A 20,617-nucleotide genomic window follows, 5' to 3' on the forward strand; every position below is an offset into this window, starting at 1 on the left:
AGTCGGTTCGGTTTAAAATCGAATCAAACTGAATAAACCGAAAACCGAAATTTTAGTGTTTATAAAAATCGAATTGAATCGATTTTGGTAAGAAACCGAATCAAACCGAATCGGTCTGATTCGGTTCGATTCGGTTCGGTTTGATCAGTTTCGAATTTTAATAATTTTTTATTTTTTACACTTTATTTTTAGTATTTTAAAATTTAATTAAAATATTTTAATTTTAATATAATTTAATTTCTCTCTATTATTGAAAAAACATATTATTATTACTAATCGATTTGATTTAGTTTTTCAGTTTTTTCTGATCAAAACCAAACCAAATCGAAATCACCGAAATTTTTAAAATTAAAAACCGAACTGAACTAAAATATATAAAAAACTGAATAAAAATTTTAAATCAATTCAATTCGATCAATTTTTTCAATTTGAACCGAATACTCTCACTCCTAGCCTTTGCTGTCTCGCGTCCTTCTTTTTCTTCTATCTAAAAATTTACATTTTCATTGCGCTCTAAAAGCTTAAAAACAACTTTTAATAAGAGAAAAATTATCAACTTTTATATAAATTAATTAGATATAAATTTAATTAAATATCTATATTTTTATTTAAAAATAAAAATAAATTTAATTTAATTTAATTTTTTTATCAATTAAATTTATATATTTTTACTTAGGGTCAATAAGCTTTAATATAATATAATATTGTTTTTAATAATAAAAATATTTTTTATGCAATAAAATTTCATTTTTATAATTTTAAAAATTATTTTTTATATTTATGTATTTTTAAATTTTTTATATTAATTAAAATACTAAAATTTTAATATTTTAAATAATATATTATTATTAAAAAAATTATATTATATTATATTTTTTTTTGAAAGCAAAATATTATATTATATTAAAATTTATTTAGCACTTAACAAAAATACAAAGCACTTAATTGATAAAAAAATTTAAATTAACCTTATTCCACTTTTACTTTGATGGAATTAAAATACAACTAAATCATTAATTCTAAAAATTGAAGAATACTTGTGTTGATTTTAACTTTTCTTTTCCTCTATAAAAATGATAAAAATAAAGTATTTATATAAAAAAGTTGAAGGAAAGAAGAAAAATTATTATTAAGTCTCTAATTTTTTTAAAAATTTATTAATTTATTTTAAATTAAATTTATTAAATAATATAAATATTGAAAATTTGATAAATTCAATAATATATACTTAAAATTATAAAAATTAAATAAAATAAATAATTTAAAAATTAATGTTTTTTATATAAAAAATTAAAATTTATAAAATATACAAATATTTTAATTGATTATTTAAACAGAGACAAATTAATTAATTTCAGAAAAATTAAATATTGGATTGTAATTTATCAAAAAAATTCAAATTACCTATAACAGCTAAATCCCAATGCCAAACCCTAAAACAAAAAATCGTAAATCTTGTTCGCGTCCTTCCGCCACAGCTCGGAAGTAGGATTCGATTCCAAACTCTTATCTTCAGCCTCTAATCTTGCTCTTTTGCTCTTATTGCTGCGTGGCTTCTCGCCGAGGAAACTCCGCTCTTGCAGCCGCAACACTGCCGCCAATCGCCATGGTCAGTTTTCCTCCACTCTTCTTCCACAAAATCTTGATTCCACGCTTCTCTACTCGCGAACACTTGCAATTCCTTTCTTTCTCTGTGATTTTCAGGCTAGCCGAGGAGTCGGCGGCAGCAGAGACCGATATCGCAGGGATTTTGGGTCTTCTCGCTACGAAGACAGTACTAGTAGTAATAGTAGTAGTAAGCGAAGCAATAATCCGCCTTCGAGGCACCTATGGGTGGGGAATTTGTCGCACAGTTTAGTGGAAAATGAATTGACCGATCACTTTTTGCATTTCGGGGAGTTGGATACCGTAGCTTTCCAGCCAGGTCGGAGCTATGCATTTATTAATTTTAAGAGGGAAGATGATGCGATTGCGGCCATGAAGGACCTTCAGGGTTTTCCACTCGCTGGCAATCCGCTTAGAATTGAGTTTGCTAAGGCGGTTAGTTTTGCCCCACCTTTTTCTGTTATTTTCGACACGTCTTCTTTGATCTATCTTGTAGCATCTTTGTCTAGAAGTATGTATTAGTCCCTTGAGTTTAATTCAATTGATTGTTTTCTACCCATAATTGCAGCTCAATTATTCAGTGATAAAGATATAGAACTTTTAATCCCTATAAATTAAAAAGAGTGAAAATTTTAACTGGTCTGGAGATTTAATTTTTATCATAATAGTCACCAGAAGAGACTTAATTTGTATATATTACACTTAAGAATTTTTGCTCAGTTGCAAGAATAAAAATATCATCATAATTCAAGCATAAGTGATGGCAAAAACTTTAGGATTCATCTGTAATACCCCAAAGCAGTACAGGTACATGATGTCACAAAGTTAAAAAGGCATGCTATTCTGAGAAGGAATGCCACTTAACAAAAAAAGTGGCGAACCCCTTAGAATTTCCAATTTGCTTGTGACTGCAGCTGAGGCTCTTGCCATATTTTTCCACTAGCAGTTAATTTTCAATCTCACTCCAATTACAACATCACTACAGCACTGTATCCCATAGCTGCAGCAGTTTGTTTGTTTGTTCCTTCGTTGGATGTTTAATAATAGTGGTTAATTTGACAATTTTTGTAATTTCTTTGCCGAGGCTTAAACTGGTCTTTGGTATTGCAGAGACTCATAATTCCAGGTTGCCACTTTGTTCTCCCCTTCTTGTGTGCTTATCCCTGGACTTCCATCTAAGAAATTCAAGTAATTTCACAAAGAATATAGTATAAAATCATATTACTATATTGGAAAAGTAATTTAACTAAACAGCATAAATTGTACTGTCATTAATGAAGTCAAACTCTTGATAGAATATGGTCTGCTTAATAATAATAAATTAATGGACAGCAAGCAAACACACGGTTCAAAACTTCAAATTAAGGCTTTTCTCTCTCCACACATTTTATTTATCTTTTGATTTCTAAATTCAGCATACTGAAAATTTTTTTTGCGCAATGGACTACTGACCCAGTGCATGTTTGTGTTATAATAATATTGGCAATTAATTGTTAGCCAACTGTTATACTGTTATTCAAATTCAACTATATCCTTGGGTAACTGAATTCAGTGGCACTTCCTTTACAGCAGACAACTATTTATTATAAATTCTGACTTTTGCATTTCACACTTATTGTACAATTATTCTTTGGTTTAACCAAAATTATAAGATGAAGGAAAACTATTGCTGATCATTTTAACTTTTGGTGAGAGATTCATTACAGTTCTCATCTTAGTCCCCTTTCTCAGCTTCTTCTTTGATGCAAAGCAAGCTAAATATCACCAATGTTAGTTTGCTTTGGACAATAATAGTACCCAACTATAAATAACTGCCCTTTTACCTTCCATCTTCGAATGAATGTTTACAAATCTGGCAAGCTTTAGACGCAGCAAATAACGCAATAATAGTAGGGTTCTCTCCTCACCAGGGCAGGTAACACAAGGCACAAGCATCATAGTTGCAACAGTATCCCATAATACCTTAAAATGCTCATGTGATGAGACATACATTGAAGCCAAAATTTCAAATAGCAGGCTGTAGAGGAACATTTGAATTCTAGATGCTTCCAGAATAGTTTGCTGGTTCTGTGTATGCTCAATCTTTCTTTCAGCCAGATGAGTCACAGCAGCTCAAATTGCATTTGTTAAGAAAAAAGTGATGCAACTCATAAAGCATCCCAAGCTTGTGGGCTTTGGCAGGTTGATGGAAGCAACCTCACTCCTCAAATGGCAGTTGTTAACAAGGAGGAAAAATCCTAACTAAAATACAACAAGGAAGCAATAGCATGAAAAGAAAACCTGATACTTTGCCTGTGTCAACTGCATATATCCATTATAATTTACCTGCTAACTTGTCAACCTTTTTGCATTCTTAACATTATTCAGACAAATTGTTCTAAATGGAAGAGTATTATACAAAATAATAGTCCATTGGTTACCATTTAAGTTTTACATGCAGCAATTTGTTCATTGTGACTTAGTGGCTTCTTGAAAAGATGTGTGAATTATGCCTGGTGGCAGAGATTAATATTGTAGAACTATACAGTGGTATGTACTTCATGATGTTGATGATTATTGCTAATCCTTCAGTTTGGTCATAAGTGCATATACCGTGATGTTTTATGAAAGTCTAGCAGAACAAAGAGCTGGATAGGCTAACTGCTCCTTCTTTATTTGCATCTCGGGGAACCTTAGTTAACATCTACAGGAAGGAATATATATTAACAACGCTTATATGATTAGTCTTTGACCCAAGCTTTTGGGTTCTATTAGCTTCTGTACTAGTTCATAATCAATCAACTTGTCAACAGATGTGATAAAGACCAGCAGGTTAGGTGCCTTGCTAATAGGCTTCAGTTGCCAATCACTGCAGATCCATCTCCATAGGTGCTGCATTTACGTTACCTTGGTTTGTATGTCAAATTTTGTTGGGACTCACTAGGAAAGAAGAAATTCTGTTGAGATCATAGTCCATTATTCTTAAATATCGGAATTCATGTGTGTGCAAAGAAGTCTAATTATATGGAGCACATAAGGTCATAGACATAAAGAGAAGAATTTTGTTTTTCTTGCTGCTTCTTTCCACAATTCCTCAAATTATGATGTCCTCATTTTCCATAGCACTGGGAAATTTATTCACGTGCATGTTTTTGGAAAGTCATGCTGTGTCTGTGTGTGTGTGTATGAGTTATATATTGCTTGGTCCATAGCCTCTTCAGTATAGCTTGCCTTCCTAGTTATCAAATATTTTTGCTGATTTTTCCTTACTATTATCAGCTTGAAGCTTTCAGAGGGGCACAGTTGTAGGTTATGTCAGTTTGCCTAAATCCTAGACTTTTGTTTTCTGATTTAAGCCCAGTCATCAGCCTTCCTACTTGTTTAAGTTGCTTATGTTTGTAGATGAGAAAATTTTATACAATTAAAGAGAAGTATAAAACTGATATGCAAGAAAATGCAAGTATTAAGTGTGAAGCTTCAAAATAAATAAATAAACAAATAAGCTCTGTGAAATTTACCTCCTAATTGGCAAGCCATATATTTGGGCAAGCTTGGCCATTATTCATTACATTACAATTCATGGATCAAGATGATTGCCTTACCAATTATCTGAACTCTCAGTATGGTTAGCAGGAGAAGTGAGATCTACTCATGAGCAGAAGTTTGATGGCATTTTCCTTGTTAATTTTTTTTGGATAAATGTGGTGTGCCTGTAATTAAATGAACAAATTTACATGCAATGAAACTTAGTCTCCTTTCAGTTTATTCCAAATAACATTTAACTGCTTAAGAGGGATTGGTTGTCTCTCATCTTGATGTGATTCTTATCTCAGGAGAAGTCATCAGCACCATCACGTGATGAAGATTACTTGCAACGGCGAGATGAACAGCGTTCTGCATTAAAAGGAGCCCCTTTCTCTCAAAGGGACTCTAGATTGAGAAATTCTAGTCCTGATCCTTATTATGTTGACAAATCCAAGATAAATGATAAAAGTGCAGAACCTAGTGAAGTGTTATGGATTGGTTTTCCAGCCTTATTGAAGGTAGATGAAATGATCTTAAGAAAGGCTTTTTCACCATTTGGTGAGATTGAAAAGATCACTGTATTTCCTGGTCGTAGTTATGCTTTTGTTCGGTTTAGGAGCTTAACGGCAGCATGCAGGGCAAAAGAAACCCTTCAGGGAAAATTATTTGGGAATCCTCGTGTACATATTTGTTTTGCCAAGAGTGAATCTGGCTCATCGAGTAGTGGGAGGACACATCTCTCTCCACATTATAGGTCAAATGGTCACTCAGGAACTTCTGAGAACTTTCGGCAGGATAGGAATTTTGGAAGCTTAATGTCAGATCCCAGCATTAGATCTCCTCGTTTTATGTCAAACTTGGATCCAGACTCTGATGTCCATGGCTTTAACAGGAAGGGCATGTTGCATCCTGGTGGAAGCAACACATTTGATAATTGGAGGTTTGGGGAAGAACTAGGACCACCACCAGATGTGTATGAACGGCGTGGCAGTCCTGCAAGAGAAAGGGGCCCTCACTTTGATGAATTACCCCATAAATTTCCTCCGAAGGCTTCATTTTATGAAGAACCATGGGACTTGCCAGAAGATTCCTATGTGTTCCATGGAGCCAAAAAATTGAAGACAGGCTCCTTTCCTCCTGATAAAGAGCTTCCAGAATATCCTTTCTCTGAACTAGAAGAGGAGAAACGAGCTTTTCCAAGACCATTATCTGATTTTCCCCAACCTGAGTTCCTTGATAAGAACTATGGATATAAACCAAACTCTGACCACCTAAGCACTTTATCTCTTCCCCTTGGGGAACGGAGTGATCGCTGGAAAGCTTCTTATGACAATGTCCAGATTGGCTCTGGTTCTATGCCTTCAAATCCTGTTGAGAGGAAAAGAATCACTCCTGAGCCAGAACAGTCCTCGTTGAATCTATGGAAATGGGAAGGAACTATAGCAAAGGGAGGAACTCCTGTTTGTCATGCTCGCGGCTTTCCTGTAGGAAAATCCTTGGACATCATGTTGTAAGTATTGAATGCCTTTTTTTTTTTGGCTTTTTCTATTTGCTTTAACTCCAGCTTAGTGATCCCTTCCAAAGCTTGCTTTATCTATCTGCAGCAATTAAGATGCCAGTTTGACAGGTGTACTAGTTCTTTACATGAATGCATTGTTTTCTCGTTGCTTTATTATGTTCTTGTGGGTGGTTTTGTCCCAAAAGAAAGGTGCATCCAACTGGGCATCCAGGAACAAAGTACTTCCATTTTGTTCTTCGTGATCATGACATGTGAGGGTGCTCGATATTATGAGTTGCATGGAGGCATATCATTTTATTTTGTCTGGAAATTTTGGCTGTCTTTTATCACTGAGAAAACATGAGTTCTAGGTTGGACTATTCGTTTGATTCTATCATCATGCTATTTGGCTGAGCACTCGCTAATTTCAAGGCTAAATTTGTCCTGATATTAAATTTTTTTTATGAACTTCTCTTTAAGTTGCAAATAAAAAATACTTAAATTTTGAGTGGTTTTATTCCCAAAAGAAAAGTGCAAATCAAAGATGACGGGGCATCCCGGAAAAAAATGCTTGCATTTTGTTCTTCATGACCATGACATATGAGGGTGCTCAATTGTCGATATGACAAGTTGCATTCATTTTGTCCAGAAATTTTGGCGGCCCTTATAACTGAGAAATATGTTTTAAATTGGATTTCTCATCTGTTCTGGCATCATGCTATTTAGCTGAGCACTCACTAATTATGAGGCTAAAATTTTCCAGATATCAAATTTTGTTCATGGATCGAATCTGATCATGAACTTCTCTTTAAGTTGAAAATAAAAAGTACTTGCCAAATTTGATCTTCAAATGTGTAAGTGGTAGAGTATTTTAAAAAAAATCATATACAACAATGATGTGGGAGGGTGGCTTTGGTGCAACAGCAAGGTTCAGGTCACGTAAACATCTTCTGACACTTCTATAGTGGGAAGCCTCATGCACTGTGGACGTCTTACAAGGATGATAAATGCCGTTTTTTGGATATTGTTAACATGCCTGAGTAGTTCTTTGTGAGCTCACCTGTTGCAGCTTTGTGATTGTTAATAATTTGACCACTCACCTTGTGTTGTTCTGCCTTATTCTTCTTTATTTTTTTCCCCTCTAATTGATTTGCAATTTGAAATTACTGTTTGACAATGACATTTATGCTCCAGACCTGAATTTCTGGATTGCACTGCGAGGACTGGTCTAGACATGCTTGCGAAGCACTACTATCAAGCAGCTTCTGCTTGGGTGGTCTTTTTTGCCCCTGCTAGTGATGCTGACATCGGGTACTATAATGAATTCATGCATTATCTTGAGGAGAAGCAGCGAGCTGCAGTTGCTAAATTAGATGATAAGACTACCTTGTTTCTTGTACCCCCATCTGATTTTGCAGAGAAAGTACTGAGAGTACCGGGGAAACTATGTATTTCTGGTGTTGTTTTGAGATTAGAACTTCCCGGATCAAATTTTGGGTCTCTTAACTATTCGAATGAGAAAAGGGAACTATTGTCTTTTCATGGGGATGCACAGTACACAAAGCCATCCACACCTTCAGGTCATTTTCGTCCAATGGGATCTTTTCCAGATTTGGCCAGGTCGGGAGGTGATCCGTCCTTTTTAAGGGATGTGTCTACATCAGGTCCACCTGCAGCATTTTCAGGTTCAGCCCATGCTGCCGGAAGGATGTCTGATTCTTACAATGAGAGTAGGCATGATTACCAACTTCAACAGCGGAACCCCATGCCTGGACCCAACTGGTCTCCTCACCATCGGCAGAACTCTTTTCCTGGTAACAGAAATACACCTTCACAAGCATCCAATGCTGCAATTGATACAGCCCAGGAGCATCACTCAGTTATTCCAAGGGCTGTGCAAGAGGATGACGTGGCTCTTCATGCAGCTGGCATGTCAAGTAATCCGTTATCTGGAACCGGCAAGCCATCCCTTATGGAGAATAAATCCTCGGTTCCTCTGTCTCTGCCTACTGCTGCCTTGCAACCACAACAACTTGCACAATTGGCTTCATCTCTTCTTGGGCAGAGACAACCAGGGAGCAATGCAAATGTATCCGTGGGAGAAGATATTAGGCATGGGAACACAATGAATCAACTGGAGAACCAGTTTAGAACAGCACAAACGCATGGTTTACAGAATAATCGAGTAGCTTCAGAGATTCCAACATCGCAGTTTGGTCAACAACAACAGTTGCAGCAGCAACAGCAGCATCATCTTCAGGCATCAAATGTGCCCAAAGCAGTACCAGCCTCACTTCAAAGGGACGTTCAGCCGGGGACTTCAGCAAATCCTCAGATACCAAGTACTAGTACGCAAGAAGCCGAAGATGGGGATCCACAAAAACGACTGCAAGCAACATTACAGCTGGCAGCAGCTCTTCTTCAACAGATTCAACAGGGAAAAGGAACTTGACTGGTGCTCGCCCAGTTATCAGATACATTGGTTTCATCCGTATCCATTCCCATGTGGATGAAGTGGACCAAAATGGTTTGTCTTCAGAGAATGGCAAAAATACCCTTGCAAGTAGTGCTATGCATCATTACATTAGTAGAGGTTCGCTGATGGCAAATTTGCTGTGCCTGAGGTAGTATCACTTGGTGTGCTACTTGTTTACTTTCTTTTTACTTGATTTAGTAAGGTGGGAACTAGTCAATCTGTCACTTTGTTGAATACCAGAAAATTTAAGCTATTTTGGCTCCTTGGCTGCACCAACTCGTGCTATCAGATGATTTCCTAGGATTTTTGAGTCAATACTAGTCCTGTGGTCTCAAAGATTTTTACTCGTTCTATGTTTTTAGGATTTCAAGTAACCTACTACCAAGCTTTTCTAAAAGTATGTTGTTGGTTCTAGGATTTCTATTGCTGCGGTTTTCTAGAGACAAAACGGCAGAAACAGCTTACAGTTAACAGTACCCGTTGCCATGGGTGTGTGCATTCCAAAGAAATAACATTTCCTGAAAGGAAAGGCCCTTTGAAAGTATTTACTACTTTTATTCTTGAATTTTTATTTTATTATTTGATTTAATTTAAAAAGAAAAATAATTATTGTTAGAAATATTTTATTATTAAAAAATAATACTTTGTTAGGTTATGACTTATTTAACTTAAAAGAAATAATTTAGAGTTTTTTAAAAAGGTTAAATTGGACTTTATTTAGACTTTAATGAAATGTTTTAGGGACTTAGTTTCCTTTTTTTTTCCTCAAAAATAAATTTCATTTAGTTTTAAATTAATTTAATATTCGGCCTTTTTTTTAACCATGCAAAAGTAGATTGCATTGAAATTATTCAAAATAGGCAAAGTCGAAATCCAATAGCAAGATACCAAACCGATAGCCTAAAGAACACAAGAGCCTAAATCCAGAAAAATACCAAATTCAAATCCAAATCCAAACACGCCACAACCCAGTAGGCAACTGGCACCAAATTATGCTGAAAATGCCATTTGGGCTAGTCCGCTGATTTTATGGGTTTAGCTGCATTTATGTAGAAATTATGCAGAATTCAATGATTAATTAATTTTTTTCCTTACCACTGCTTAGGACTTTTATGCAGGCGACAGCAATTTTGCAAATTTGGCCTCTATTCAGGCATGTTATTTTGAAATTCTTATTATCTTCCTTTTCAGATTGGTATTGTAGTTCATGTTTATTATGGTTGAAAATTTGATTAATATTGAAGAAAAATCTAATTAGGCATCTCAGTGGCCTAGTTTTTTCCTTCTAATTTTGTATGTCATAGGTTAGAAAAGGGTGGTTGCTGTACAGAGGGGAGTGGAATTATCGTTGGAACATCTATTTTCTAATGCAGGCCCTGTTATGACCAATTTGCCATAGCCTTGAGAGCATTTCGAACATAAAAGAAAGTTCTTTGATCCTTAATCAGCTTTCTTTTCCATGAATCTTGCAAAATATTATGGTGGTTTCCATCAAGTTAATGCTATTTTTTTTTCCAATCCCTGAATTAGTTCAATAACTTTCTTGGTTGATTTTTTAGACTGCTGTTTGGTCTATAGTATAATTTTTTAAGCTGAAAGCTTTTCCATTTCCTGATTATCAATGTGACTTAAACAGAGTTGATTCTGCTCCAAAGTGTTTCTTCCAGCACAATACAACTCTCCTGCTTAATCGAAAATTTCATAAGAATTCATTCGCAGTCAGTTTGTATTTAATCCATCGTAATTAATTGCAATTCGAACTTAATTTTTTATATATAATAATTTAAACTACTCATAAAAATAATTTTATATATAATAGTTTAAACTACTCATAAAAAAACTAAAAACTATGTTCTACCTTTTATATAAAAAAAAATTAATTTAATTTATAAAAACTTGACGTATATAAATTTTCTTTCTTTATTTTATTTAAATTTTTACAACTTAACTACTTTATTTTTAATGTGTATATAAACAATAATTTTTTCAAAAATGATAAGATTTTATTGAAAATTTAGCCACTGCAATTTTAAATATTTATATTACTTAATTTTTATAATTTTACATAATATTTATAATAATATTTAATCATCTCATAATTTATAATATCATTTTATTTTTTTCAACTGACATTGATGCAAAATTTATAGTGCTATAGAAAAATATTTACTGTTTATCAATAAACATATTATTACTGGTATTATTTAATTTTAATGGTACGATATTAATATATAAAAAATAAAATATTATTTATTATAAAAATTTATATTATAAATATTGTTATTTTAATAAGCTAATATAAAATACGTGTAAATAAATATTTGACCAGTTATATATATATATATAATAAAACTTAGTATTAACATAAAATAATTATTAATTAAGGTAGGCAGTGAAGATCATTAGTAACCGGACAAGATGGACAAACGTCCTAAAAAGCAACCTTTTTCACCATGGCCAAAAGAAGTCATCAAAATCCAGTGCCATTACTAACAATCCATACACATTGCTTATAATATCAAAATCGTTTATAGCCTGGATTTTCATTCTCTTCCTCAACTAATTTATTTTGTCATAGCTCATCCTTACTTCCAGCATCTTCTCCCATTAGTTCTTCAAGAGAGAACTCATCATCTTCAATGATCTCTCCATCTTTGCCGTCCCATGGCTCAGTCTTCACTATTTCTGGTGTACCGCCCAAAGCCAAATTCCCCTTTCCGCCACGCCCAGCTTCTTTAACAAACTCTCTAGAAAACCAAATTAATAATGTTTAAGCTTTTGCCCATATGGGATACGATTGCCGGATGCATCAGAAATAGAACACTTACATAATATGTTCAAGCTCGAATGCGCTTTTGAGTGGGGCATATGCTCCTTTCTTCACATTCAATGCTATCAGAGCTGGATACCCGTATCCACCAACACCTACACGCTTCTCAAGATCTGGCTGCTTACCTGCAGCTGTCCAAACATAGCTGCAGAATTCAAACGTTGAATCAGTGACATGTCAGTGTTTCATAACATGTTATATTTTTATGAATATAATTTAAGAAAAATAACTATAATATCCAACTCAAAGATTCGAGAATAAGTTATCATCGAAACACAAGTGCTTGTGCATGCACATACAAGCAGAGTGAATGAGGAAGAAAAGCTAAAATGAAACAGATTTATAAGCAAAGAAAATTGATGTACTTGCCTGTATGGATTGCTTTTGAACTTCTCAGCAACTGATAACAACTGCTCAAGGTACTTGTTCCTTCCTTCTGCCTTGGAGTCCAAAATGTCAGGTAAGAAAGCAACAAAACAAATGGCAGCAGAACCACACTTCTCTTCCATTACGTCCTACACAATTAATGGATCACAATTTATATCATCATTTAGAGAAGCTTCACTTAAAATGAGCTTTTGCTAGAGATGTAATAGGCTTACTGGGCCAGTTAGCTCAGTCACTTCAGGTGGCGCAACATTGGTTTCCAGCTGCTGCAGAGCAAATGATTCGATAGCTGAGGCAGTTCTGGCACCTTCATAAGGGATTGGAGTATCTTTATCAGCACCAAACACAAAGATGGTAGGAAATCCTTGCACATTGAACCTGCTCATCAGAGACTGATAACCACACCACATTACAACCATGTCATTTAACAAAAACATTTTAAGTATTGAATAATGAATGGGAATATAGAACCACATGCAATCCACTTACAGAGACCTTAAAGAAAAATAGTCTCAAGAATTATATACAAGTAATGCAGTTTTCTAATTAACAATGTACATGTTGTATGAGCCAAAAATACCACATGCACTCAACCAGAATTGTGAAAATCAATGTGGAAAATGTCAATATATTCAACTTTAACTGGGATTTATTGAGTAGAGCTGGAGTTTTACTCCACTTCACACATAATGGGGTCCCATGTCATATCAACTCAGGAATTCTACAAGTTACAAATATGTAAAATCAGAATGAAGTACTCAACAGCTAAGTAGATAAAAGATTTCCATCTAATAACACAATCCGCACACTGCCAAAACCAAGCAATCTAAACAAGGTAACGGGACGGAGTATTTACAAATGAAACATCTGGAGATTTAAAATTACCTTCTCTGCATCACAGTCAACGTGACCCAACTTCACCTTCCCCTTCAAGCTATTAGCAGCCTTCTTCCATTCGGGGGCTAATTTTTTACAATGTCCACACCTTGAAAAGTATATCATGCATGACTGTATCAGCAAATTTGCAAACATTTAAAAAAGAATGCAAAAGTTATGAGAAGTCAACTATCCATGCAACATGGTGGTTGAATCACACATGCAAATGCCAAGAGATTGTTCTGGATTAAGCCCTTTGCTTATCATTCTTCAATAATAAAAAATATTATTTCCAAGTCCAAATCTGTTCATTTGAATAGGATTCTCTTGCTTCATCTTATTGATCTGATCATCCTTTAACTGCCATAATGTGTTGAATCCCACATCGGTTGTGGAAAGGGGTAATGTGCCTCTTATATGGGCTATAGACACTCCTCCTGGCCTAAATTTAATATAATATCAGAGCCTCCCCATCTGATATTGGACCTCCCATAAATATGTCATGCACCAGTAAAAAAATTCTGAGCGTGAGAGGGTGTGTTGAATCCCACATCGGCCGTGGAAAGAGGTAATGTGCCCCTTATATGGGCCATAGGCACTCCTCCCCTTAAGCTAGCTTTTGGGGTAAGTTAGGCCTGGCCCAAATTCAACATGATATCAGAGCCTCCCATTCGATGTTGAGCCTCCCATAAATATGTCATGCACCAGTAAAAATTCTAGACGTAAGGGAGTGTGTTGAATCCTACATCGATTGCGGAAAGGGGTAATGTGGGCTATAGGCACTCCTTCCCCTTGAGCTAGCTTTTGGGGTGAGTTAGGCCTGGCCCAAATTTAACAATGTGAATACCAATATTCATCTTTTATATGGAGATAACCATGTTAATTTCACGCAACATGTATGATAATCATATCCGGTGCCACTTACTTTAACAATTAATGCGATACATGCAAGGCATGTATGTGTTTTCAGATAGGCAAATGGATGACATTCATAACACATGGAGATCGCACATCTCCATTTAGAGATGCTGTTAAGCAAACAATTATAAAAAAATTCTTGAACTTTATACTTTCTTAATCCTGTACCTATGATTTTATTAATCTGGTTCATAAGATATTACTTCTACTCCAATTTCATTGGAGGGGTTTGCATTGTGTTTTCATGCCAACAAGATACCAAGAAGTATGTAAGGCAAATATAGACACAAATTGCTCACTTGGGAGTGGAACCCACTTGAACCATAAAAGCCACCAAATGGGGGCATTTTGCAAAATTCTTCTTAATATAAAGTTGCTTAGTAGTTTACAAAATACTACTTTGAATTTTAAAGCTCAAGAGGGATCACATTATACGAAAACTGAAACAAAATTAGTAACTTATGAACTATGTTCATAAATTTAAAAGCTACAATAGAATTCAAAGAGCATTACTACTACTATCAAAGTTCATGGTTTTTCAAACTATTAGGCCCAACCACCCATGCTCCCCCCTCCATCCCTCCCTCTTCCCCTCCCAACACACGCACACAACAATCTTCCAAAGAAGAAAAGAGAAAAAGAAAGAATTAATAGTGTCTTCAAAGATACTCACCAAGGTGCAAAGAACTCCACAATCCACAGTTCTTTGCTTTTAAGCACCAACTCATCAAAATTGCGGGAGTTTAATTGAACTGATGCAGATTCAGACTTCTCACTAGATCCTCCAGTTGATTTTCCATTAATGCGCTCCTTCAAAACTGTCTTTATCTGTTTGAAAATGAAATTGTGATGCCATAAGTCCATAACAGTATAAGAAAAAGAATTGATAGATTCTTTTTGTACCACTGATGAACTATAACAAACCTGTTGTAGTGCAAATTCAGCAATAGGTTTGACTTCCCTTTGTCCTTGATAATCTACTGGAGGCTTCCCAGGCACAAACACCTTTATGGTAGGAAAACCCTGAATACCATATTCCTGCATATCAATCAAATAGCTCTGATTAAATCAACACAGCACAGTATGCAGAAGAAAATTTAATAACCAAGAAATTTTGTAGTAATAGCGAGGATCCATGCTCAAATATACTTATTTGGTACACATAATGAAAAAAAAGGTGCCTAGCTGTGTTCGGGTGATAAGGCTAAGGAATCATTTTAGTGTTTGTGAAGGTTTTTTTCCGGGAAGGAAGAGGAGCTATGATAGAAAAAGTAAGGAAACTGAGAACAAATGGAATTCACCAAATGCAAAAGATAGAATGAAAATATCTGCTGCAAGCCTGCAACTCTCAATTGAAGAAAACCTGAGCAAGCGACTTATGCGCATCAGCATCAAGTGCTGCCACAGTTGCAACACCTTTCAAGACAGTAGCTGCCTTCTCCCACGTGGGTGTAAGTTTTTGACAATGCCCACACCATGGTGCAAAGAACTCAACCAAAACAACTCCATTTGAGTTCAGGACCTGCCAACATCCAAAGTTCTTAATTAATAAAACACTACATAAAAATACACAATTATTAATGTTACTAAAACTTCATAAAAAGAATCCATTATTCATGTAAAAGATAACAGCGTGTAGCAAATCATTTATACAGATAAAGGAGAAGACCAGATTTGAAAATTTTTTATGAGAACAATCTCACATGTAAGGCACAGATGTTATATCCAAACGAAACAGTATAAAACAATTGCGTAATTGAAAACATATCAAATGAGTTCCAACGATTTAAATTGTACCATTTCTATTTTCTAATTCAAACCCACTAAATCCTGTTGTACAGTTCCTTTCTCTTTGCGAAGGCCTATTATTTGAAATAACGGAGATGACACATAAGCTTCAACTGAACTTTTTACATTCCTCAATTTCAAAAATTAACGATTTCAAATGAAAACCCAATATGGAGCTGATAAGTAGGCGCAGCAGCATATTTAAGAGTTTGACATTTCTCGATTGGATGAGAAGGAAAGTGAAGGGGATGGGACCTTATATATTTCCGAAGACAAGAGCTAGAACTCGAAAGTGAACATAGAAACGAACACCATGCTAGATCTACAATATACGAGAAAAAAAAAAAGGAAAATTGCTGATTGCAACCAATTCAAAGCAGCATACTTTAACACTTTCAATAATTTGTGATCCGACGAAAAGATAATCAATTTCCTCAAATAATCATCAGAATCATTTTCTTGCTCTTTATACGAAAGTTCCAAATTTACTGTTCTCTTTCATTCTCCCACAACTTTCTCGCCTACCAAACAAGAACTAGCAGAACATAGGGGTAATCAGGTTACCTTGGACTTAAAATTGGAAGGGCTTAGCTGGACGACAGGAGATGATGGACCATACAATGCATTGCAGAGACTAGAAGCGAAAATCAAGACTGATAGAACTATCAAAAATGGAGATGGCAATCGGTGCATTTTCCTTCTCTTTTCTCTCTCTTCTCTGAGTGGCAGAGCAGAAGCCTTTCTCTCGTGGCGGAAGAATAATGGAAGGTAAAAAACCCTTTAGCTTGAGAACGGGGCTACGTGTACTAGCCAATGGGAGCTTGACACGTCAAGTTTCTCATGAATATCCGTGTATTTGCTTGCAGGAAAATTTTTGTTCTCACGGATATATAAATTAGAAAAATTATTTTTTAATTGCTGATATACATTATAATTAACATTTTTATCTCCTTATTTTTTAAATTTAGTAATTCAGTTCTTTACATACTATTCTATTCTAATGGATAGCCTTTCCATCTAAAATTTTTGTTAGGTCAAGGAGTCGAAGGGGAGAGATAAAATTTTATTCTAAAAATATTCTTAATAAACTTGTTAAAATTTTTAAATATAAAATTCTTAAAAATTTTATTCTCAATCGTTCATTGATAGTATTCTTGTTTCATAAATCCCTCTCTCACACTTTTCAGATTTTCCTAATGTTATTGTGCATCATGAGGAAGAAGAATGTTTGTATCAAATGGATCAGTAGTTAAGTTTTTGAATGAAAAAATGAGAAATATGAATAGTCGATAAGCAAATGGACTGAGATAAGGATATATGAATTAATCGAGAACTTTAAAGGGCTATATTACTTTTTTAGTATTGAAATTTTCATAGGTGGTGTAAACTTGTAAATCTAAAATCAACTCCATTAAGTGATAGTATGGACATGTATGAAGGAAGAAATATTGAAAATATAATACTTATACAAGAAATGCTAGAAATATTATCAAATATAATAGAATATATTGTAAAGATGAAAAATGATTTAAAAAATATGAAAGAAGAACAAAGAATTATCAATGAAGAGATTGAAAAAATTCGGGGGTTTATATACCAATTGAGAACAAGTGATATTGTTTTAATATTTATTATAGTTAGAGCGGTAATAAAAGTGATTTGAAGAAGATGGATCATATAATTTATCATCTCTTTTTATATTTAAGTGGTTAATATGTTTCAATGGTGAGTTGAAGGACAAAATAGCTTACAAGTTTATATGATTGGCAAAAAGTTCAAATCAGTCTCTAAATTATAGGGTCAAATGAATCTAAAATCAATTTTTAGGCTATATCATCGCTAAACTCTCTCTTAAAGACCAAATGTAACCCTTATTTGAAAATATTTATATATATATAATATACACACTAAAAAAATAATAAAAAATAGAGAAAAATACGCTTTAATACTTTATACTTTTGCGCTTTTCAAAATGAGGGTTTATATCTTTTTTTTGTGACATGAACTTCCATTTTTGTGGCACTATTAGGATAAATAAATAATGATATTAAGTTTTGCTTACGTGGCATGAAGACGTCATCTTCATATGATGATGTGGCCCTAATGTGGCATGATGGCATAGTTTTTTATGTTGAATATGAAATGATGTAGCACCACATCATATGCTCCGTCATCTTGAAGGATGATATGGCATTCCACATAGACTCCACGTCTTTCATTATGATACTAATTTTAATGTAGTCATTTAAATATAAAAATTTAAAAATATATATACTGAATTGTAAATAAAATAAAGTATAAGTATCGAATTTTAAAAATATCAACATTTCAAAATATATAAAAAATTATGAAAAAAAGGAAAAATAAGGGAGAGAAAGAGACATAGTAAAGAATACATATAAATATTGCAAGAAAGAGACATAAGACATACACAAAATGAAAGAGAGAAAGAGTCGCTTCATTTTTTTTTTGTCCTCTCATGTCTCTCTATTTTTCTTCTCGATGATCAGAGATCCAGAAAGAAGTAGGATTTTTATAACAACTCGGAAACCGGACCGCTATCGGCGCTAGGATCCAGATCGACTTAAGGTCGCCGGGACCCGTAGCAAGCCTAACATACATCCTGTATACCTATTAAATCCCATACATGATCATACAAATACATAAAACTTTAAATTTTTTCTTTCATTTACCAAGTTTAATCTGTGCATGCACAAACTCATAACCATAAAATCCCACACTGGAACTCTCATCAAATGCTCCAATGAGATAACATATCATACATTAACTTGGTTTACATAACATCATAAAAACATTTCATAGATCATGAACAAAAGGGATTTACTATAACTCTAGGGTCAAGCACAATTCTAATCCTCATAAACATAACTGAACAATACCTTACATCACAATATTACAATACATTATCTTTCATGTCCACTTCTAACTATTACATAAAACATGAGTCCTTTACTCTTGCTGACTTCCTGGTCTATCCCGTACCTGCAAACCTGGGGGTTAAGGGAATGGGGTGAGCTACTAGAGCCCAGTGAGCAGAATAGTAAAATATTATATTAAAATTCATGCTTTCATGAAATGCATCACATCACAAACAAATCACATTAAGGATGAACTTGTCACCAATAGCCCTCTACATATCCAATAGTGCCAGAACGTAGAATGGGTCCTGGTCTTTCCCTTATATAACATATCATAACATTCCAATGTGTCAGGGACGTAGAATTGGTCTTCCTGGACTTTCTCTTACATAGTGCCAGGGACGTAGAATGGGTCTTCCTAGACTTTCAAACCGAATCATCATCATATCATATCATACCATACGAGGGCTAATGGGTCATCCAATGTTCATCTACATCAACATCATATTATGCAATGCAACATATTCATGAATTCTAATGCAAAACAACCTAATACATCTCATGGCATTCGTGATGCATGAACATGCTCAATATTTATTTATTTACTTTGCAATATAAAGAGTCATTCTACTCACCTTAGACTAGCTCTGAAAAGACTCTGAAGCAGCTACCTCACTGCTGGGGTCCTCGGTTCCTCGGGTCCGAACTTACACAGGTGGACTTCAAATGAGGGACCAAACATACATGAACTTGACTCTAAACATCTCCCCAAAAACCCCCTAAAATACCTTAAAACAATCATAGAAAACATACAAAGGAAGGCTGAACAGGGCACTTTCGGCGGCAGATTCGGCGGCCGAAAGTCCCTCCAGAGCCGAAACTTAGCCACTTTCGGCGGCCGAAAGTCCCTTCTAGAGACGAAACTCATGCATGTTCGGCGGCACCTTCGGCGGCCGAAACTCTCCTCCAGAGCCGAAAGTCCAACTTTTGGGGGCAGGGTTCGGCAGCCAAAAGCTTGCCTCCACAGGCAGGTTCGGCGGCCGAAAGTCCTTCGGCTGCCGAACCTGAGTTCTTCCAAAGTGGCAGAACTCAGCCTCCTCATGCACATTTTACCTCCCAAAACTTTTAAACATGCATCCAACACTTTCAAAACATGCATTATCTATAAACTCAAACTATCCTAAACCCCAACAACAACACAAAGCATATACACATACAACACACATTATCCATAAACTCAACAAAACTCACATGAACCCTAACATTAAACAACTAGCTTAAACATGCATTTCTACCCCATAAACTTTCATAAAACTTGCTTAGAACATCGAAGAAGGTGAGGATCGACGCTTACCTCTTAAAGATTGAGAGAAAACGTGACCCAACTTGGAGATTTGGGGAAAATGGGTTCCGGAGGTCTCCAAGCTTCCAAACTTCGATCTTTGCTCAAAAACTTCAAAAACAAGTTAAAACTTGTTAGAAACTCGTAGGATTTGAAGGAAAACCTCAAAACCAACCATGAGAGAGTATGAACTCACCGTTGACCGAAAATAGGGGAGAAAACTCGCCCATTTTCGGCCATGGGGCCTTTTATAGGTGGCTGGCCAGACCACCTTCGGAAGCCAAAGGTGACTCCAAAACTCCACCAAGTTCGGCGGCCGAACATGAGGTTCGGCGGCCGAACCTGGATTTAACTCTATGGTCATTTTCATTTAAAATTCAATTTCTTTCTTATTTAAAATCTTAAAACACTTGAAAACATTTTATAAAAACATTATTTTACCCTTCTAGAGGTTTCCGACATTCGAGATTCCACCGGACGATAGGAATTTCGATACCGGAGTCTAGCTGGGTAT

General features: G+C 35.0%; 2 protein-coding genes across 2 annotated transcripts; one reads left to right on the top strand and one right to left on the bottom strand.

Moving 5' to 3' along the window:
- The first annotated feature begins 1,413 nt into the window (after nucleotides 1-1,413).
- Nucleotides 1,414-9,497, top strand: LOC110628106 (flowering time control protein FPA). The gene is made up of 4 exons (XM_021774601.2): nucleotides 1,414-1,609; nucleotides 1,705-2,040; nucleotides 5,418-6,619; nucleotides 7,802-9,497. The coding sequence occupies exons 1-4, from the start codon at nucleotides 1,607-1,609 to the stop codon at nucleotides 9,057-9,059; spliced, it is 2,799 nt and encodes a 932-aa protein (XP_021630293.1). The 5' UTR covers nucleotides 1,414-1,606; the 3' UTR covers nucleotides 9,060-9,497.
- Nucleotides 9,498-11,442: 1,945 nt separating this feature from the next.
- Nucleotides 11,443-16,641, bottom strand: LOC110628713 (protein disulfide isomerase-like 2-3). Its single transcript, XM_021775507.2, has 9 exons — nucleotides 16,447-16,641; nucleotides 15,458-15,616; nucleotides 15,019-15,132; nucleotides 14,768-14,922; nucleotides 13,186-13,285; nucleotides 12,516-12,692; nucleotides 12,283-12,428; nucleotides 11,912-12,058; nucleotides 11,443-11,830 (listed from the first exon to the last, which is right to left on the bottom strand). Exons 1-9 carry the CDS (start codon nucleotides 16,573-16,575, stop codon nucleotides 11,656-11,658), a joined length of 1,302 nt encoding a protein of 433 aa, XP_021631199.1. The 5' UTR covers nucleotides 16,576-16,641; the 3' UTR covers nucleotides 11,443-11,655.
- Between the last annotated feature and the right edge of the window lie 3,976 nt (nucleotides 16,642-20,617).

This window comes from Manihot esculenta, chromosome 12 (assembly GCF_001659605.2).
Source record: "Manihot esculenta cultivar AM560-2 chromosome 12, M.esculenta_v8, whole genome shotgun sequence".
Lineage (NCBI taxonomy): Eukaryota > Viridiplantae > Streptophyta > Magnoliopsida > Malpighiales > Euphorbiaceae > Manihot > Manihot esculenta.